This window comes from Natator depressus, chromosome 3 (assembly GCF_965152275.1).
Source record: "Natator depressus isolate rNatDep1 chromosome 3, rNatDep2.hap1, whole genome shotgun sequence".
Classification (NCBI taxonomy): Eukaryota; Metazoa; Chordata; order Testudines; family Cheloniidae; genus Natator; species Natator depressus.
This window is the reverse complement of record NC_134236.1, coordinates 42,031,786-42,054,759: the sequence shown is the minus strand read 5'-3', so window position 1 is coordinate 42,054,759 and position 22,974 is coordinate 42,031,786. Positions and strand designations below refer to the sequence as shown.

General features: G+C 45.0%; 1 protein-coding gene across 1 annotated transcript; it reads right to left on the bottom strand.

Moving 5' to 3' along the window:
* Window positions 1–1,032: 1,032 nt before the first annotated feature.
* On the bottom strand, window positions 1,033–8,244 carry LOC141984472 (protein CLN8-like). The gene is made up of 3 exons (XM_074947555.1): window positions 8,045–8,244; window positions 3,294–3,636; window positions 1,033–1,356 (listed from the first exon to the last, which is right to left on the bottom strand). Exons 1-3 carry the CDS (start codon window positions 8,242–8,244, stop codon window positions 1,033–1,035), a joined length of 867 nt encoding a protein of 288 aa, XP_074803656.1.
* Window positions 8,245–22,974: the final 14,730 nt, after the last annotated feature.

Here is a 22,974-nt window from a genome sequence, read left to right as displayed (position 1 = left end):
CAGCAGACAGACAAATATTGCCATTGACAAGAAATGCATTTATACCTACTATCAAGCAATGGAATAGCTCCAGGATGATCGAGTGCATCCAAAACTACCCTCCCCCACTAGACACAGATGGGTCTTGGAGGATAGACTGATCACACCAATTATGCAGGAAACACCATGCGCTCCCAAATCAATCCTTCTGCTAATCAAAATATCATGTGCAAAGACCAGATGCTCACTGTCTCGCAAATGTCTGGCTAGCCATCTGCCTTATACAGAGATGTGTTAGTGTGACACAGATGAGGATCAATGTGACAACGTGTCTAGCAGTGGAGCCATAGATGGAGATGACCCCGATAATGACTTTGACGAATAAATGTTTTCAGTCCTACATGTCAAAGCTAAGCTCCCTGGGATTATCAAAGGTCAATGTGTTTTTTTCATGTTAACAATGCATTTCTGTATTCAAGAATAATTAAAAAAAGGGGATATATATTTTAGAAAATAATGAACTATCTACATAATTGTTTTGGGTTGGTCATGCTTCGTACCACTGTGTTCATGGGAGAAAGGGCTTTTGAATAATACCCAGCTTGACCAATTTCTGACAGTTATATTATCAGAATTTCCACTAACAGGAGACCCAGAGATGGGGCAAGCGGGTGCCAGTGAGACCCACCCTGCCACATTGCAGAGGGTGACACCATTGAAATTATGATTCTCTAGATTTTTACAAATCAAACAATGCCTCCCTTACCTATCACTAACTTGCCACTTTCCCCAAAATAAGATTTTATTACATAATGCTCTGACATGAATCCTGACTGAGTCAAAGATTGTGTGTGTGTGTGTGTGTATTTTAAATATAGACACAATTTTAAAATACTTTTGAGAAATGAGTATAGTGCACTAATAGCAATCTACAAAGTGATCAATATATTCATAGACTTCTTGTAAGCAATTCTGTTTTCATGGACTCAGTAGTAAACCTGCTCCATATTCTTCTGGCCATACTTTACTATTATTCCAATAACTGTTGCAACACTATATCCTCTTCTTTTGGAATGTTTCACTATTTAATTTTCCAGAGGATCCAAAAACAGCAGTGAAAAATGAAAAGTTCCAGTCCACTGGACCAAAGAGCCGCTGAGTTGATCTGTATATCCAGTACGGATTAAGTATTAATGTAAGCGTACTTAACCCCACGAAAAAGATGATAAAATGTGGAAGTCCCAGATTTTCCACTACACCATTCCAATTGGAAATACACACCCACCACATGTGATAAATAAGGACCATGCGGCAGTGTTGCATATGGATCAGTACCCATTGGTTTGCCTTCCATAAAAGGGTATTAGCATAGCCAGTCTGAAGAGAAAACAACAACAAAGAAAGAAATGAAATTGCACCTTCAAGATAAAGCAGTCAGCATTTTCTAGAATTAAGATATTGTGACAAAGTTCCTCCTCTGCCTTGGTGGGTCCTGTACTTTTTGGCAGATTTGCTCGCCTCAGAGGTTCACGGCAGCCCACAGTTTGGCCGCTTCTGCTAGAGGCTCAAACCTGCTGTTCACTCAGCTAACCTCATCACTGGCCAGCATGGGGGAAAACGGAGAACAATCTCCCCAGTCTCTGTTGTCCCACCTAGTGGGTCGGGACAGGCCAGATCCCTTTCCAAATTAGACCTTCCCTTTGGGTGTTGCTCACAGACCAGGTCAACTCCTCCTGTGTCCGATCAGGAGTTGGTTGGGGGGCGGGGGGGGGGAGGCGGGCCCGCCCTCCACACCAGGTTCCAGCCCAGGGCCCTGTGGATAGCAGCTGTCTATGTCTCCTGTATCAGCTGCACGACAGCTACAGCTACAACTCCCTAGACTACTTCCTCATGGCCTCCCCCCAGCACCTTCTTTATCCTCACCGCAGGATCTTCCTCCTGAGGTCTGATCACGCTTGTACTCCTCAGTCCTCCAGCAGCACACCTTCTCGCTCTCTGCTCCTTGCACACCCTCCACTAACTGATGGGAGGTCCTTTTAAAACCAGGTGTCCTGATTAGTCTGCCTGCCATAACTGATTCTAGTATGTTCTTAATTGGCTCCAGGTGTCTTAATTAGCTTGCCTGTCTTAATTGGTTCTAGCAGGTGCCTGATTGCTCTAGGACAGCCCCTGCTCTGGTCACTCAAGGAACAGAAAACTATTCATCTAGTGGCCAGTATATTTGCCTTCTGGCGAGCTTTGCCCGCCCACTTCCTGGATCCCAATAGGGCCAGACTCCTGTAACCCCCCCTTAGGCTTCACCTGCCCACTTCCTGGATCCCAATAAGGCCGGACTCCTGTACCCCACTGCTCTGGGTCTGTCACAATATATATTAACTATATTAACAGTGTTTAGTGTAAACTGCCAAACAAACCTTCTCTAAATCATTTTTCTCGAGTGCCAAGAGATTGCACATTTACATAGCACCTTTTGCCCAGAAGAATTCTAAACCACTTTGCAAACTATGTGCATACAGCATCACTTAGATGCAGCCACCTGTTGGATGGAGGAAGACAATCAAAACAAAGCACATGTTACAAAAGTGCAGGGGGGGCTACCAGGGTCTGGGAAGTTTTGGTTAACACCACTCAGGCAAACCATGACTTTCTGACTGCTCTAGCATCTATATGCACAGATAGGACCTTCATGTTTAAGGTCTCATTAAAAGCACTGCAGAAGGGCTGAGGTGATCCTGCCAAGGCTTGTGGCTGTAATTCTAAAGAGTCCAGATATTTTATAATTTAAGATTAAACTACTAAAAACTTATTGCTGGGAACAGATTACAGTTTGGAAAGCAGGGCTGATTTCTTTTCTCCCCACAAGCATGGAAGATCTCTTCAAGGCTGTTCTCCCTCTCTGCATCCACAGAAGATACATAAACACTTACCAGCTCCAACATTCTCGTGTTACTATTTTCACTCTTTAAAAATATCTTTAAAAAAATAGAGTTTAGTCACCTAATCTTTAGTCCTGTGCACTAGATCCCAACTAGTGAGTCTGTAAAGTAATTTTTAAAATCTTCCCTTTTAATTTCTTTGCTACAAAATGGGTAAAAAAAATTTAAAAAACATTTGAACAAGTATTTTAGGGTGTTATAATTAAGGATTCCCAGGACTTCAAGTTTGGAAGAAAAATTCTTCCCTGATCCCACCACTAATCTCCCAATTTGAAGGCCAATATTTCTTTGCAGATTTTTTTTTTTTTTGAGGGGGAAGCAATTGGAGTTTTATAATGGAAACTTCTATCATCAACAATTAATACAGCAAGTTCTTACCCTTCGAAGTAGCCAGTACATGCAGATTGAAGGAGTGCTCATCTCAAGTAGCAGTCCCATCAGGGGTAGATAGTGTCCAGATTTTATGTTAATTATCAGACCAAGAAGCCCACCAAAGGCAAATAAATGATGAACTACCAAGAACACATCACATGTCCTGAAAACAATATTAGACACATGAACAACTACATTTTCAAACAAGATGAAGCCAGAGGCTAGTAAGCAATGAAACCAACTCCACTTTTGCTGTGAATACACTTTGTCAGCTTGGAAAACTGGATCTATGAGCAAGGCCCACAACCCAGCTACACAACTCTGAATTCCAAGCAGGCCACGAGTGAGGAGCGGGGCAGCTGAGCAGCGGGGACAGCAGAGCAGCTCACAGCAGGAGTTTGCCTGGGACTGGTAAGTATCCGAGTGTGTGTGTGTGTGTGTGTGTTTGCTTGCTGAGGAAGTATCCGAGCGTGTGTTTGCTGGGAGGGCAGTGAGAGAGCCTGAGTGAGTGTCTGATTGGCTGCTAGCCTGCAGGGGGCGGGCATTAGGGTGTCTGTCTGTTTGCGTCAGGGAAGCCTGGCTGTTTAAAAATAGCCAGAGCCTCGCAAACCAGCTGAGTGGCAGCGAACCAGCTGAGCAGCGGGGACAGCAGAGCAGCTCACAGCAGGAGTTTGCCTGGGAGTTCGCCTGGAGTGAGCCCAGTGAGGCTTACATCTTGCAAACGTCTCTGAGGAAGCTCATAGTAGGTAGGTGATATGGAAGGGGGGGGTTCAGCTGTTGTGACCTGCACTGGATGTGCCATGTTTGTCTTTCTTCCACAGGACAGAAGCGGCTTTGTCTGTACAAAGTGCAAGCTGGTCTCCATATTGGAAGAGAAGATTGAAGGTCTGGAACAACAGATAACGACCCTGCGTTGCATACGAGAAACTGAGGATTTTCTGGACAAAACACAGGATAGGCTTCTAGGGGCACAAAGCTCTAAAGATATAGAGCAGGTTGCACAGAGGAGCCAAGAGGCCAGTGAGGAAGCTTGGCAACATGTGACCTCCAGAAGAGGTAAGCGGAATGTCCGGGTTCCAGTAACACAGACACAGGTAACCAACCGCTTTCATGTTCTCTCCACAGGTACCATTGCGGAGAGTGGACCAGATGATATGTCTGGGGGGAGAAAGCAGAAGGAGACTCCGCTGGTTGGAAGGCATGAGATGCGATGTCCTGAGGTTGGGGGTTCCACGACCACCACTCCCAAGAGGAGAAGGCGGGTGGTGGTGGTCGGGGACTCTCTCCTCCGGGGGACTGAGTCATCTATCTGCCGCCCTGACCGGGAAAACCGAGAAGTCTGCTGCTTGCCAGGGGCTAAGATTCGCGATGTGACGGAGAGACTGCCGAGACTCATCAAGCCCTCGGATCGCTACCCCTTCCTGCTTCTCCACGTGGGCACCAATGATACTGCCAAGAATGACCTTGAGCGGATCACTGCGGACTACGTGGCTCTGGGAAGAAGGATAAAGGAGTTGGAGGCGCAAGTGGTCTTCTCGTCCATCCTCCCCGTGGAAGGAAAAGGCCTGGGTAGGGACCGTCGAATCGTGGAAGTCAACGAATGGCTACGCAGGTGGTGTCGGAGAGAAGGCTTTGGATTCTTTGACCATGGGATGGTGTTCCATGAAGGAGGAGTGCTGGGCAGAGACGGGCTCCATCTTACGAAGAGAGGGAAGAGCATCTTTGCCAGCAGGCTGGCTAACCTAGTGAGGAGGGCTTTAAACTAGGTTCACCGGGGGAAGGAGACCAAAGCCCTGAGGTAAGTGGGAAAGCGGGATACCGGGAGGAAGCACAGGCAGGAATGTCTGTGAGGGGAGGGCTCCTGCCTCATACTGGGAATGAGGGGCGATCAACAGGTTATCTCAAGTGCTTATATACAAATGCACAAAGCCTTGGAAACAAGCAGGGAGAACTGGAGGTCCTGGTGATGTCAAGGAACTGTGACGTGATTGGAATAACAGAGACTTGGTGGGATAACTCACATGACTGGAGTACAGTCATGGATGGTTATAAACTGTTCAGGAAGGACAGGCAGGGCAGAAAAGGTGGGGGAGTAGCACTGTATGTAAGGGAGCAGTATGACTGCTCAGAGCTCCGGTACGAAACTGTGGAAAAACCTGAGTGTCTCTGGATTAAGTTTAGAAGTGTGTGCAACAAGAGTGATGTAGTGGTGGGAGTCTGCTATAGACCACCGGACCAGGGGGATGAGGTGGATGAGGCTTTCTTCCGGCAACTCACGGAAGCTACTAGATCGCATGCCCTGATTCTCATGGGTGACTTTAATTTTCCTGATATCTGCTGGGAGAACAATACAGCGGTGCATAGACAATCCAGGAAGTTTTTGGAAAGCGTAGGGGACAATTTTCTGGCGCAAGTGCTAGGGGAGCCAACTAGGGGGGGCGCTTTTCTTGACCTGCTGCTCACAAACCGGGTAGAATTAGTGGGGGAAGCAAAAGTGGATGGGAATCTGGGAGGCAGTGACCATGAGTTGGTTGAGTTCAGGATCCTGACGCAGGGAAGAAAGGTAAGCAGCAGGATACGGACCCTGGACTTCAGGAAAGCAGACTTCGACTCCCTCAGGGAGCGGATGGGTAGGATCCCCTGGGGGACTAACATGAAGGGGAAAGGAGTCCAGGAGAGCTGGCTGTATTTCAAGGAATCCCTGTTGAGGTTACAGGGACAAACCATCCCGATGAGTCGAAAGAATAGTAAACATGGCAAGCGACCAGCTTGGCTTAATGGTGAAATCCTAGCGGATCTTAAACATAAAAAAGAAGCTTACAAGAAGTGGAAGGTTGGACATATGACCAGGGAAGAGTATAAAAATATTGCTCGGGCATGTAGGAAAGATATCAGGAGGGCCAAATCGCACCTGGAGCTGCAGCTAGCAAGAGATGTCAAGAGTAACAAGAAGGGTTTCTTCAGGTATGTTGGCAACAAGAAGAAAGCCAAGGAAAGTGTGGGCCCCTTACTGAATGAGGGAGGCAACCTAGTGACAGAGGATGTGGAAAAAGCTAATGTACTCAATGCTTTTTTTGCCTCTGTTTTCACTAACAAGGTCAGCTCCCAGACTGCTGCGCTGGGCATCACAGAATGGGGAAGAGATGGCCAGCCCTCTGTGGAGATAGAGGTGGTTAGGGACTATTTAGAAAAGCTGGACGTGCTCAAGTCCATGGGGCCGGACGAGTTACATCCGAGAGTGCTGAAGGAATTGGCGGCTGTGATTGCAGAGCCCTTGGCCATTACCTTTGAAAACTCGTGGCGAACGGGGGAAGTCCCGGATGACTGGAAAAAGGCTAATGTAGTGCCAATCTTTAAAAAAGTGAAGAAGGAGGATCCTGGGAACTACAGGCCGGTCAGCCTCACCTCAGTCCCTGGAAAAATCATGGAGCAGGTCCTCAAAGAATCAATCCTGAAGCACTTACATGAGAGGAAAGTGATCAGGAACAGTCAGCATGGATTCACCAAGGGAAGGTCATGCCTGACTAATCTAATCGCCTTTTATGATGAGATTACTGGTTCTGTGGATGAAGGGAAAGCAGTGGATGTATTGTTTCTTGACTTTAGCAAAGCTTTTGACACGGTCTCCCACAGTATTCTTGTCAGCAAGTTAAGGAAGTATGGGCTAGATGAATGCACTATAAGGTGGGTAGAAAGCTGGCTAGATTGTCGGGCTCAACGGGTAGTGATAAATGGCTCCATGTCTAGTTGGCAGCCGGTGTCAAGTGGAGTGCCCCAGGGGTCGGTCCTGGGGCTGGTTTTGTTCAATATCTTCATAAATGATCTGGAGGATGGTGTGGATTGCACTCTCAGCAAATTTGCAGATGATACTAAACTGGGAGGAGTGGTAGATACGCTGGAGGGGAGGGATAGGATACAGAAGGACCTAGACAAATTGGAGGATTGGGCCAAAAGAAATCTGATGAGGTTCAATAAGGATAAGTGCAGGGTCCTGCACTTAGGATGGAAGAATCCAATGCACCGCTACAGACTAGGGACCGAATGGCTAGGCAGCAGTTCTGCGGAAAAGGACCTAGGGGTGACAGTGGACGAGAAGCTGGATATGAGTCAACAGTGTGCCCTTGTTGCCAAGAAGGCCAATGGCATTTTGGGATGTATAAGTAGGGGCATAGCGAGCAGATCGAGGGATGTGATCGTTCCCCTCTATTCGACACTGGTGAGGCCTCATCTGGAGTACTGTGTCCAGTTTTGGGCCCCACACTACAAGAAGGATGTGGATAAATTGGAGAGAGTCCAGCGAAGGGCAACAAAAATGATTAGGGGTCTAGAGCACATGACTTATGAAGAGAGGCTGAGGGAGCTGGGATTGTTTAGTCTGCAGAAGAGAAGAATGAGGGGGGATTTGATAGCTGCTTTCAACTACCTGAAAGGGGGTTCCAAAGAGGATGGCTCTAGACTGTTCTCAATGGTAGCAGATGACAGAACGAGGAGTAATGGTCTCAAGTTGCAATGGGGGAGGTTTAGATTGGATATTAGGAAAAACTTTTTCACTAAGAGGGTGGTGAAACACTGGAATGCGTTACCTAGGGAGGTGGTAGAATCTCCTTCCTTAGAGGTTTTTAAGGTCAGGCTTGACAAAGCCCTGGCTGGGATGATTTAACTGGGAATTGGTCCTGCTTCGAGCAGGGGGTTGGACTAGATGACCTTCTGGGGTCCCTTCCAACCCTGATATTCTATGATTCTATGATTCTATGATAGCTATATTTGAGAAGACTTTGTCCTTCCCTGACAAAGTGCGATAACTGGCACTGATCCATGAGGCCAGCCAGTGAGCTAGAAGAAATACAATGAGGTAGAAGAAAAATCCAGCTGCTACTAACTTCAAACGAACTTCCCACAGAACATAGTCCCAATCAAATATGACACTCAAGGTTTTAGCAGCATACGCAAAATTCATTTCTTCTTCTCTAATTCAAAATATTTGGAGAGAGTCTGAAGCTTCTCAACCACACGTTGGTCTATCTTAAGGCTACTGAGCCTTTGCTGTTACATGGAGCAGAAACCCACCTGCAATTAAAAAAAAAAAAAAAAAGATAGAAGAGACTTGTAGAGACTGGCTGCGTGCATTTTACACACACACACTCCCCATTTATGAAATCTCACTAGTTTCACTACAGTTTAGAGTTTGTTTCTCTTTCCACTGATATTTCCAAACAATTTAGAACTGACATAAAAAAAACCTACTCAAGGCTGATAATTAGCCTTCAAGAACTCTACTGGGTATATAAAAGAGAAGATGAGAGAGGGAAACTCTGTTTCCTTACTGGCAGAATGATTAGTGTCAATGGATGTTACAGTCACAAAACCTTTACTTTTTGTTCCCAAGTTATATAAAAATATAATACTTTTTCCTGGTCATTTTCCTTACTGGTTTTTCTTCCCTTCCTGTTACTTCTATATACGTAGAATACACACTATTCTTTATCTTTTTCAAGTCTTCCTTTGCCTTTATAAATCATCCCTCAAGAAGTCCGTCTGGCTGAAGTGTTTTGCTAACGCTACTGACACCACATTTTTAAAACAATCTTTCACCAGCTTATATGCTACTAGCATCCCCCCCACAGCTTCCTCACAGAAGACTTGAAAATTGTTCTATGACCAATGATTTTTACTTCTAACAAAGTTAACATTCTAGGTGTGAATAGAAACAACTCCTATGGACATAAACAAAGGGGGCCAGTGCTAAAGGGAGAAAAAACAAAACAACTGAGGCTTACAATTCTTTAGCAGCATGTTTAAGCATAATTGAACCTTCATTTTTCACCTGTACAGCCCTCTGGATAAGTCTACACAGTGAGTCTCGAGCTCCGATCTACACACTCGGGCTTGCACCATGGTGCTACAGACTCAGGCTCGAGCTACAGCACTAAAAACAGCTGTGTAGATGTTCAGGCTCGAACTGGTGCTTGGATTCTGAAATCCAGGGAGGAGGTGAGTTTGAGAGCCTGAGCCATGACGTCTACAGCGCTGTTTAGTGCCATAGCGTGAGCCCGAGTCTGTAGACTTGGGCTCTGGGACTCACTCACATTGGTTTTAAAACACAGAGTAGATGTACCCTAAGAATTTTTAGGAATCAGATGTACACACCCAGTTTACAGGGTATAGATCAAAACTGCAACAAACCAGCCACTCTGAGCCTGATTCTCATTTACACTAAGGCCACTTTACATTGCCTGGAAGTATAAAGGAGCCCTGAATTGTTGGAACAAAATAACATGATTGTGACGTTATTGACATAAACTGTGACCATATAGATCATTGTTGCAACCAGGGTCCCTTAGTTGCACCAGGTCTTGTACAGAGGAGGCCAAGTGGGGTGTCTATGGGAAGGTTGTAGTTTGCTGGTTATGATTATGTTGTCTGTATGCGTGTATCATTTTTTGTATTTGAAGTTATGAATATTGGCTATGTACTTGTTTGATTCTAAGTAGCCTCAGTGAAGTATTTGGTCAGCTTCTTGAGAAAGGACTATTCTCACTAAGTGCCCAATCAAGAAATACTTAGGTGACAATGGACTTTGGGAGACGCCAATCCACATCTGAGCTTTCCTGCAAACGTTCAAACTAACATGTAAACAATGGCGTCAGCCTGCAAAAAGCTGAATCATTCACAGACATGTGACTTGCCCAGGTGACTGCAAATTCCATCTTGTTGAGGGGATTTTACACAGGAGAACAAAGGGGTTTCCACCCACAAGAGAAAGACTATATAAGGCCCTGGAAACCCCTCCATTTTGTCTTCAGCTGGCTCAAGAGATAGCCTCTCCACCCCAAAAGAGATGCCTGAAAGAAACAGATTTATTTGGGGTTTGGATCCCATTGGGAACTGGGTATCTGGGTGCTAGAGACAAGAGCACTTCTTAAGCTGTTTTCAGTTAGGCCTGCAGCTTTTGGGGGATGTGGTTCAGACCTGGGCCTGTGTTTGCAGCAGGCTAGCGTGTCTGGCTCAGCGAGACGGGGTACTGAAGTCCCAAGCTGCCAGGGAAAACGGGCTCAGAAGTAGTCTCAGCACATCAGGAGGCAGTCCCAAGGGGGTCTCTGTGACCCAACCCATCACAGTGGCCTCAATGCAAATGAGAATTGTGTCCTATATCTATAGTACGTATGTACACACACTTTATTATTTTGTTTAGGAAAAAAAGAAAATAAATATTCTTCATTATAGGTTTACATAAATGGACCTTTGATACACGCAAGCATGTACTATTGGCCTGTTATAATTAGAACTTTTTAATCTTTTTCTATATTAAGTCACAGTATGAAGAATAAATAAACTTTTCAAAATTAAAAAAAAAAAAAAGACAGCCCTCCTTAGAGTTCTCTCTTCTGTGAGGTGTTTTAATTATGCATGCAGCATCACAGGAGTGCACGTTTGTAGTCTTGCATACACAAAGAAAAACAGAAGTAGGAAAACAGGTTAACAATGGACAAAGCATGAATTCCCAAGGGATCTTGTAAATAATATGAAGCTAGTATATAAAGAAATAGAAAAAGAGTAAAGTGTGATAGGCTTGCAGCTACAGCTTTGCTTACTAGTAGTTTGTAGCACATGGATACCTTGTGATTCATACAGGGCCTGTTTCACAGAATTAGTAAGCCAATCATAAAGCATGTGATACAATGTAGAATATAATGCATGTGTTAGTCTGTTTTATAATATGTATATAATCTGATTTATAACTATGTACTTTGGAGTTGTGATGCACCCTAACCTGCTCCATTACACCTGAGTCTGATCACCTCAGGTACAGATTTCTGAAATGCCAATAGAGAAACCTTAGTAACAAGTCCTGATCTGGACTGAGTTTTTGGATTCCACAGAACTGGATAAAAGTGTTCTTGCAGAACTGAAGTGTTCTGAATCAGTCGAGTGGAAAAGGTCTCGGAGGGAATCCCAACAGTGTTGTTTTGCTTGCAATTTGGAATATCAGACACCAAAAAACAGAACATAATTCTACAAAATGATAGTCTAGTAAATGCATGAGTAAGGGCTTGTAGGATCATCTTGTGAACAAAATTGCATGGTCAACTTCTGAACAGAATTAGACCACATTCTAAAAAGGTCTTTTATTCCTGAAGCTAATTAAGGACATAGAGAAACAACCTCCTTATTGTCCACCCCAGCATCACAATTATTATTAATTGTATCGTCCCGAATTTTTAAGCTTGGGGGCATAAAGTTAATTAAAACGCCCTCCACATGGTATGGTTTAAAGAAGATGAACATTTTATTATGTTTTTGTTTTAAAGTATCCATAAGCACAGGTCCATTTTGCTGACGTATTGGACAAGATTGCCATGACCGCTGGACACAGCACATCCTGTCAATGTGGCCAGGGGAAGAACTGCCCAGAGAGTATCTAATTTCACACAGTTTGACTGGCAGCTCTGGTGGGAGGCAGAAGAGGAAGCCATATGGATCGTTAGCAGTATAGGTAAAAAGCTTCTACAGAGATGCCTTCCTTTCCTACTCCCCAATATAATAAATAACAGAAAAGGAGGATGGCAGCCTTATAGCTAGAGAGCAAAGGAATATTGCTTATTTATATTCTCAGGGGGCTTGATTCTGCTCTCCTTTACACCAGAGCAACCCCACTGGCCCTTCCTTCCCACTGCCTTGCATCCTGAAACAGTGAGAGAGTTAAGAATTCTAATTTGTTAGCATTTTACACTCACTCTGCACAGATATATAGTAGACACCAGAATTACAAACACCTCAGGAATGGAGGTTATTCATAACTCTGAACAAAACATTATGTTCTTACTTTCAAAAGCTTACAACTGAACATTGACTTAATACAGCTTTGAAACTTTACGATACAGAAGAAAAATGCTGCTGTCAACCGTCTTAATTTAAATGAAACAAGCAAAGAAAGTTTCCTTATCTTGTCAAATTTTTTTTTAAAGTCTCCCCTTTTTTTCAGTAGTTCACATTTAACACAGTACTGTACTGTATTTGGGTTGGTTTTTTTTGGCTCTGCCGCTGCCAGATTGCTTACTTCGGGTGTAGTGTAGTAAACTGCTCTGCATCGCAATGTACTACCTATGGGTCCTGAGCATGCTCAGTTCATCTGCTGAAGCCACTGCCCTTCACCCTGCCCTTATTAGCCGTATGTGTGTGAGAAATTCCTATCTGTAGGATAGTACTACCTGCAGCAGTGACAGGTTCTACTTTGCTAAAAAGGCCATCTGATGTAGCTAATTCAAGAAGTCTCACATGTAAAAGCAACCTGATAGCTTTCTTTAACAGTGTAACAAGCCTTGTGGATTGGGGGGGGGAAGGTGGTCGACATGGTCTCTCTTGCCTTTAGTGAGGCTTTTGATACTGTCTCCCATGACCGTCTCATAAACAAAACTATGGAAATGCAACCTAGATGGAGCTAAAATAAGACTGGTGCAAAACTAGTTGGGAAAACAGTTTCGACAGTAGTTATCAGTGATTCGCAGGCTGAAAGGGCTGAGTCAGGCTGAAAGGGGATAACAAGTCGAGTTCTCCAGGAATCAGTTCTGGATAGGTTTCTATTCAAAATCTTAATCAATGATTGAGATATGTAATAGAGAGTACACTTACAAAGTTTATGAATGATAACCTAGGAAGGAGTACTGGGGAAAGGGATCTGCAGGTCATAGTGGACCACAAACTGAATATGAGTACTGTGGAAAGGGATCTAGGGGTCCTAGTGGACCACAACCTGAATGAGTGAATAGTGTAACATCACTCTGGGACGTCCGCTCTACTCTGCGCAGATTAGGCCTCAACTGGAGTATTGTGTCCAGTTCTGGGTGCCACATTTCAGGAAAGATGTGGACAAATTGGAGAAAGTCCAGAGAAGAGGGGGAAAAAAAGTAAGGTCTAGAAAACATGACCTATGAGGGAAGTAGCATCTTTTTACAAAAGCTGTTTCTTACAATCTAAACCTATCAATAATTGCTACAGATAGCACTTTTCTACCTGTAGCAATTTCACATACACTATAGTGCAAGGAACTGCTACCTGTAGGCATTTGTTACATCAGTAGCAGTTTACTGCAAGAGCAGTTTCTTACAATCTATACACACCAATAACTGCTACTGGTAGCACATTACTGCACTGAGCAGTTTACTACACTACAGCTGTTCCCAAAGAGGTGTGTGGTTAGGGTGAAAAATCGGGACAGGGGGTGGAGAGTAATAGGAGCCTCTATAAGAAAGAGACCCCAAAATCAGGACTGCCCCTATAAAATCAGAACATCTGGTCACCCTATGTGTGGTTGACTGGGCAGTTCCTGACTCCGGTGACATTCTCCTGTATATAATTAGGCAACGTATAAGGAAGTGGAGAATCAGGCCATTAACATCAGCATAGTTACAAGGGTGTGAAGAGAAAGCCCCAGAAACTTTCCACTCTCAACTCCCCACAAAAAAAGACAAACACCTCCCCCCCAGCTACATACAGCCCTCTAAATATGGTGGTTCACAGGCTGTGTGAAATTCCCCTGACTTCATACAATAGCCTCTCCTGGAAGTAGGATGTTTTCTCAGCATTTAAGCAAAACCAGCAGTTAGTTAACGCTGTCTCATCCCCATTTCCTCCCCCTCCTCACAAGAAGCAACAGTAATGCTACTTACTGGCTGGTCTGCTTCAGTTACTCTGCAGTTCCTCCCCGCAGCCTCTGCGCTTTCCTGTCTTGTGTTCAACAGCTACAATCAGCCAAAAAGTCCGGGCTGCTTCTTCCACCTTTTATGCAGAAGTAGCTGCCCCTAGAATGGAAATGCAACAGCGTGGAGCCCTAGTTCAGCACCGCAGAAAGAAGAGACCCCTGCACGCGGAATAGTGTTAAATTTATCGCTTTTCCTGCCCCACCCTTTGTTTCCGCCCGACGTAAACTGTCGCTCCTGCCCTGGGGGGAGTGGCGCGCACGAAATAACCCGCACTGGCAAGCCGGACTCTGGGGTTGTTCACAGTTTACTTTGGATCTTAATTCTGCAGCGCAGGAGGCGGTCAGGCCGCATTCTGCCTTGCTGCTGCAGCCAACTTTCGCGTTGCACTGAGCAAAAGGGCGATCGCCCCCCGTACAGAGGCGTGAGAAACATTGCATGGTGGAGTGTGTTGTCATTGGCAGCCGCAGGTGGTAGGATGCAAAAACCTGTCTGGTGCAAAGCCAGCCTGAGTGCAGCTAGAGCCATGGAGAGAAACGTGGAAGCTGGAACCGAGGGAGAGACCGCCACCTCTCCAAGACCCCGCTGTGGGCAGGACGTGTGTCTGTCCTGCACAGAAATAGTGTGTCACACGTGTGTTGGCGGTATTGTGCCTCGACTGTGGTCTATGAAGGGACCCACGTCTTGGTTTTGTGCAGCTTGGTGTGTGACATTTCTCACCGGCCATAGAATCCCAGATTTCCCTCACCGGCCCCGGCAGGGTGGGCATGCGGCAGGATACTCTCCAATGTGCCCTGCAGAAGCAGGACTGGGGTGCAGTACCGGGTTTACCACGGCACCAGTGGCACCATGGCGCCGGGCCCAGAGTCAGAAGGGGCCCCGGCCAGCCCGATCCCCCGGCCGGCTGAGACGGCCACGCAAGCTGCCCCCACCCCTGCTCCGCCCCCGCCCTGCTTCTTCCCACCCCTGCTCCGCCCCAGCCCCTCTCGACTCCTTCCCCTGTGGACTGCACCCGGTGTCGGGCGTGCACTCACTGGGAGGCAGTAAGTGGAGCGACCCGGCCCCAGCCTGCTCCGCTCCGCCGGCTCCCAGCTGCGCCACCGGTGAGTGCTGGGGGGCGCTTCGCCCCCCCCCCAATCCCAGGGGAGCAGAGCAGAGCGGGCTGGGGTTGGGTCACTCCACTTCCCACCGCCCCATGAGCGCGGGGTCGGGCCTGCCCTGCAATCACTGGGCAGCAGGAAGTGGAGTGACCCGGCCCCAACCCGCTCCCCTGGATCGTGCTGGGGGGCCAGTTTCCAAGCCTAGGGAGGAGATGGAGTGGTGGGGAAGGGACATGCGATGGGGAAGAAAAGGGGATAGGGGAAGTGGGGGGGGGGGAAGCTGGAGCCCAGCATATGGCATCCCCTTGACCGACTGGGTTACACTTGGAATCACACTTTCAGGCTTTTCTTCCCAACCATAGGGGTATACACTTTTTTTTTTTTTTAATTACAATCTGAACCACACAAATGTAGGTGCTGGACTTTAAAAAAAACACCTAGTATTGAGAGACTCTATAAAATCCCACCAGTTGGAAACATACTGTGACAAATTTTATTTACCAAATTAAGTTGGTTCCTCAGGAGAAATTAAGTGCATTCAACTATCTTTGGCATTTTGTGCTAAAAGATCACTGCAACAAAAGCTGGTTTTGAGATACAGATGAGGTGCTTTGTTCCTTAGTAAAGTTTATCTGACCGAAGATTATTCAGGACTAGCCAATTACATCTGGAAACAAGCTCCCCTGTTAAGCAGGCCCATTGAACCCTCACCCTGAAAAGCACCACCTCCCCTGCATCTGTACCTCCCTGATGAGCCTCAACCACCTCTCCCTGGACTCCCACCCAAATGAACCCCACCTCCCCTGCACCTCGACCCCCCTGCTGAGCCCTATATACCTTCACCTGGATCCCCTGCAGAGTCCCATGGCCCCTGCACCTGGAACCCCCCAATGTGCTTCTGTGCATCCAGATCCCCACTGAGCCACCCACACCCAGACTGCCCACAGAGAACTCTCTTAACCCCCACCTGGATCCCCCCACACTAAGTCCCTCTGCACTTGGATCCTGCTGCCAGGCTGAGCCTGCTCACCCACATCTGGGGCGCCTGGCACAGGGGGGCAGGGCCCCAGAGCGTTTCTGGGGCACGTCTGGCCCTTGCACTGTGTCAGGGTCAGGTGCAGCCTCACTGCTGAGTCCCTGTCCTGAGGTGGTGTGGAGGGAGGCTGTAGGGTATTCTCCCGCCTCATGCAACCAGTGGCCTGTGCTCCCTACTGCCATGTTGGAGCCTCCACATTTATTTATTGACAAATAAAATTTTCAGAATTTTAAAATATTGTGCACAGAATTTTTAATTTTTTGGTGCAGAATCCCCTCAGGACTATGGGGTGCTGTGCAGCTGTGATGGTGGGACTGTGAGGAAGGTGGTGGGCAGTGGGGAGGTCTATAGGCAGGGGGCGCTGGGCGAGTGGTGTGGTGTGCAGAGTGCTGTGCAGTTGTAGTGGGAGGCCAGCAGGGGAGGTCTCTGGGAGGCGTGGGGCTGGGCATAGAGATCTGGGGCCCGCAAATATGTTTGGTGCCAGGCCCACAAAAAGTTAATCTGGCCCTGCTGTGGTAGGGATGAGTGGGGGTTGGCGAAGGCAGGGTGACTGGGGAAATCGGTGAGGATTTAGGGTACTAGAGAGAGTCTGGGGGAGCATGTGGAGTAAGATGTCTGGGGGTTGTTTGGAGGGGAGGAGAACAGGATAACTGGGGGTGGGGGGCGGAGGAGAGAGAGGAGAGGTGGGTGATGGAGCCTGGACCAGATGGGGAAGGGTGATTGGAAGCATTGAGACCCTCAAGCATTACTGGGGGGGGGGGAGAGGAGGAGTTTGGAGCTGCCTCCCCCACCTGCATTACTTCCACTTAGCTTCCCCCACTCTAGCTCTGTGCCCCACTATTTAGCTCCTTTCCCTGTCTGCCCCTTCCACCTTCCGCCCAGCCCCCAACTTTCCAGCTCACCAAGTCTCCTCTCGCTGTTGCCTGGAGCACGGCCATCTGCTGCTTCCTGCTGATACTGGCTGGGAACGAGCGTGGGGAGCGGGTTAAGCCATGGTTAGTATGGTTTCAGTTTCATCTTGCAGTTCTCTTGCCCTGGCAAAATGCTGCCGTGTTTGGGTTCTTGCTTTTCAAAAATTCTTAGAATCTAACATGAATAGAAATATTATGTATTTATTTCTAATTGATGGAACCTAGATTTGGGGCTTAAAGAACCTCATATTGTCCCTTTAATTATCAAAAAATTAATTTTAGAAGCCAGGGCCGGCCCACAACATTTTGGCACCTGAAGCGGGGAGCTCAAATGACACCCCCATGCCCACTCGCTTGGGCCAAAGCTTTGAAAGGTCTCAATTCTGCCTTCTTCCTGTTCTACTCCTCTCATGGAAATGCTCTGCTACCTACCCCAATAAAGAAGAACTAACAACTTAAAATGCCTTGTTCAAAAATTTTAGTAACACTTAACTTTCAAATGCCTGAACAGCAAATGTAACTTTTCTTGTCTGCATAGTAAATACTGGCATTTTTATCTGTTTTGTTGGATCATATTAAAGAAGTTCTGTATTAAAATCACAAATGAGTTTGATTCCCCATAGTTTAAATTCCAGGGTATTACTAATTAAGAGGTCTCTTGGTTTTTGGTACTGTTTCTCTCCCTTTATGTGTGAAACTTGCAAGCTGCTAATCGCATTAGTACATTCTAAGACAGAGTCTGTTCTCAAAGCAATTTACACAGAGAGAGACTCAAAGCAATACTCTGTAACAACAGAAACAGCACCCAGAGACTCCCCGCCCTTTTGTTGTATTAACAATTGTGATTAAAATAGAGATAGAGGATATACGTGGATGGATGCTTGGTGTGGATAATAACTGAATGATCAGGGAGGTGCCAGCCTAAGAATCCAGTGTCCATCGGCTGAAGAAGGCGTCAAGTGGAAATAACCAGAGGACCCCCGGAGGGCAGATTGGAATCCATCCAACAGCTTCAAGAATGGGAGAACCAAAGAACAAGATAACATCTAGCAGCACAGAGCCGTCAGGAATGTGCTATCTGCTGATTGATTCAGCAACAGCATGATGAAGCAATTCCCATAGACTGGCATAGGAAGAAATTCCTATAAAAATGGACTCTAGAAAGTGAGAACTTTGGGGTCTGATTCTGCAAACCAACTTCCAGGAGCATCAGATGAGCATCTGACAAGGCCCTGCTCCCTCCTCATGTCCAGGCCACCTGGCCAGTGGCTTGGCATGAGCAACTCTAAGGCTGGTAACTATGATAACAACCTTGCAGAACCTGTGTGTGTGTGTGTGTTTGTATGAATGAATGTGTGAATAAATATGAGATTGAATTGAATGTTATAGCTATAACTAACTGCTTACTATGATTCTGTCTGTATTCACAATAAATGTGGTATTTTGCCTTTTCCTCTTTAATAAGATCCTGCTGGTTTTTATTTTTTTGGTATAACAGTTAGAATAATCACAGTGATGCTTTCCGTACCTTCTTGGTTGCAAAGATTTGAACTGCTTCCTGAAAGTCCACAGTCTGGGCTAGCTCATGCTCTATTGAGATGGTTGCAAGGCCGACCAGCCTCTCCTGTGTCATTGTGGAGCATAGATGTATTTTTCTTAACTTCAGCTTGGAGAAGCTGTGTTCTCCACTAGCAACTGTTACAGGAAGCGGCCTCAGTTCGCCTCATGGTAAGGCCAGCCCTGTAGGCAGGATTAATCTCTCATCCTTCAGAGCTAAAGAAACTTAAAAAGAAAAGATGCTACCGCTCTAGGTCTAGAGAACTGAGAGCAATCTATGTATATCTGCATAACAGCAATAACCTGACCAAATGGTAATTCTGTACACGTAAGCTTACTTGTTGATGTTATAATTTTAGAGGGATACATACCAGGTGAACTTCTCTTATCGTCCCCTTTAACAAGTTCTGAGCCTCCCTCCTTCTCTGCCTCCTCCCCACCCCCCTTCAAATAAAGTAAATGAATTTGATCCAGCTTCTTATATTATGCCCATGATATCTGGGTGCTCAAGGTACACAACCAAGGTGAAAGTCACATTAATAAAAATAATGCCCTAGCTATATTTTTAACAATACTGAAGAACACTCCCCCCTTCCAAATAAGAATTCAGTTTTGATACATATCAGCTTCTCTTTCTGGTTCTTTTGTGCTAGCAAACACTGGTAGGTGAACAATGTTGTTCATTAAATACCACTGATGTGCCGGATGCTTTAGGAGGTATAAAATATAACTAGGTTCCTGCCCTGCCCCTGAGCAGTTTACACTGGCTCAGGAGAATGTTAGGGGAAGGAAATTTACTTTTTCCTAAACGGAAATACTTTTAATTGAAATTATAAAAGAGTGTAATAAAAGCTATTCTGTTCATTATAGGTTTTATAAAATCAGTTTTAGAAAACCTATTTTTCCCTATTAATACTTAAAAAATAAGAGATACAGCGTGCACTGCACAGATCTATGGAAATACCTATTCATCTGCCTAAACCCATTAGGGCCCACCCTTCTAATATCCTTTTGCACCCCCAGCCCTACTGTTAATTCCAGTACTAAAATCAAGGCCGGCTTCACTGAGTCCTGCTTCACTGAAGAGACAAAAGCTGTACCCTCAAATGATCCAGACACTCAGGATATACCATACTGCACAATTTCAGGAGAAAGATACATTCCGACATGGTCAGCCTTTAACGCAGCACTACATGAGGTGCCAGACTTCCTGTCAGAATTTACTACATACATTATACTGAGCATGCTCACACGAACTGAGTACGCTCAGTAACATCTGCTGAAGCCACTGTCCTCACTGTGCCCTTACTTGGAATCAGATTCTGCTGTATGCTCTTTGGCGGGGTAAAAAGGGGGCAAATCGGATGGGGGGGGAATAGACATGTCTGAGCAGGAGGCGGAAATTTACTGGATGGTGGAGTCAAGCAGCTGGAGGCAGGGGCAGGAGAGGGGCTGAAGAGGAAAATCAGGAATGGGGGGGCTAGAAGCCAGGGTTCACCTCAGGGGGACAGCGCTGCACAACCATGGCAGAGGGCAAAGCCCTGGCACAGGGAGGGGCAGAGGGGGGTAACAGTTACCCCAATGGGATGAGCTACCTGCTGTGTTTTCAAAAATAGAGAGGGGGGAAAATGGGCTTTTTTATTTCCCTTCTCACAGGACAGTATGCCTCAGCACAGGCTTCCCAGGGCTAGGTTCTTAAAGGCACAGTGTATCCCAATGCTGAGACACTACAGCTCCTCTCTATCTGATATAACATGCTGAGGTGCTACAGGAGACTTGATTCAGTGAAATATTTTACATATAGCCCCTCAAAAACTGTGTGTCACATATTTTAAAAATAAAAAGAAACCCTTATCAGTTTGTCTACATGAAGTCTCATAACAGTTCACAAATTTGTCTTATCTGCTGCGATTCCCTGAATTGTGCTCCTTCCTTGTAATCCATTTTGAATATAGCTTTGCTCCTTTTACAATGTTATTTTTATTACTCTTATTACTCTTACCACGTCATCATTTACCGTTTTTATCATTGTGCAGATGCATGTCATTGTGCTATTTTTATTTTAATAGCAAATAGTCATCAAAATATTTATATGTAAATAGTTGCTAGGAGTTTGAGCAATGATTCTAGTATAGCACTAGCTATGTTTTTTACTGTGATTTTTAATTCTCACTTTTTCTTCTTATTTTTATAACACAAGTTTATTCTGTTGGATCATGTGACTTCCAGTCTGACTGATGTCCTGGCCTGTTGTCAAAACTTCACTGGCATTTGATCCACCGAAGGGGATTGCCTTCTGCAACGGTTATTTTGCCTCTCAATCCCAGCCCCAAGTGCTTTTTCACGTCATTGCTTGTGTGTAGAACTTGAGTCTCAAATATTCAATAAGAGCAGTACACTATCTCATATTACATCCATCTCAAGGGCAAAAATCTTCTGTAACTGCTGAACATAAGAACGACCACAGTAGGTGAGACTAATGGTCCATCTAGCCCAGTATCCTGTCTTCCAACAATGGCCAGTGCCAATGCTTCAGAGGGCATAAACAGAACAGGCAATCATTCAGTGATCCATCCCCTGAAGTCCACTCTCAGCATCTGGCAGTCAGAGGTTTAGGAACATCCAGCCTCAGAGCATGGGATTGCATCCCTCATCATCTTGGCTAATAGCCACTGATGGACCGATTGTGAGGAAATTATCTAATTCTTTTTTGAACCCAGTTAATAGTTTTGGCTTTCACAACATAAAGAAAACACATCTACAACCCCAAGATAGCATGAAAACCACAAGAATTCCAAAATCATGAATTATACACCCTCAAGTCATGACATTAAAAAACAAGAAATTAATTATACTGTTTCTTTTTATGTGCCTCTTTGTTCTTCAGCCTTTAGGATGCAGTTGGCCTAGTTCCACAAAAGCAGGAGCCTAAACACTTGAATGAATCTTAGCCTAGCCTCATACTTTTCCTGTTACCTCTCCCAAACATTTCATATACCTAAGGCCATACCTACATTACAAACTTATATTAACTCAAGTTACATCACCATAGAATCTCCACGTTAGTATGTCACATGTGCGCATGCCGATTTGACTCCTTGTATTGGCACTGAGCATATAGAAATCCTTGTATCGATTAAAAGTGTGGTGCATCATGGATAGATATCCCACTGTGCAACTCGCCACGGTTGACTGTACTGTATTTTTGAAAGTTTTGGCAATGCACACTGGGGCCAAAATGTGTCGCACATTGATCAACTTCACATAGTGCGGTGTTCACCATCCCATAATTTTATACATATCCCATATGTAAAATTATACACAATTTTTGCACCTTTTCTCCTAAATCCCACAAACCCACGTGACCCTCCTCACCATCTGCCATCTCTGACAGAAGCATAGACCCTGCATAGCTCTGCACGTGACACAGCAAATTGAGTGATACAGAGCATAAGACTGATATGATAATATGAAACCAAGTGTATATATATATATGAGCACTAAGTCATTGCAACCATTCATTAAATAGAGAAACGATCACAAAACATGTACAGAACTGTAAGAAAAAGCGAAACCTACTTACACATTTCTATTTAGAGTTTTGGTCACAACGTAATCATCATTTGAGTACATTGTATTAATTTTTCAGAGTGCATGGTGTACTGCATATACTGCAACTTTGTCACTTGCAGAAAAGAAAAGGAAGATTGCATGATAGTAAGAACACAACATTGTATGAGAAACACACACCGTATGTTGGAACAGATAAGTAAGCAGAATATGGTGGTCTGTCGTACAAAAACAAAAGCCATGGCTCAACATCTAGCCTATTGCATAGAGACCCAATGTAATAACCAGCCTAAGGATCAAGATTCTTGCAATAATTCTAGTAATAAACATTTTCACTGCTGCTGATAATCATTACTCAAGATATGACTATATGTTGAAGGAATATCATTTTATAAATGTTATGAGTAAGCAGAAATTATGTTTAGTATTGGTAGTTCTGTAATTTCATTTTCTCATCTAGTACTTATCAAAGATCCAGTGTGACTCTTGTAAGAGGAGGGAACATATGCCTTGCCTTCCAGAGGGAACTAATGAAGAAAACCTAATTGATGAGAAGAAAGAGTACAGGTGCAACAAGTATGCATAGTTCAGATGTTAACCTAATATGTACATTATATAATTGTTTTTTTAAGAGAAATATTTTAGTTTTCTTGGAATAACGCAGCTGGAATATAAACAAGTAATAGAGAAGTTTAATTTTACTGTTCATTTCAGTATAGAAAAAAGGTGTTAATAACTATCAATACATATATTTCGATGCTTTTTTAAAAAATTTTTTGGAACGGAAAGTAAACAGTTCTTGTTTATATACCTGGT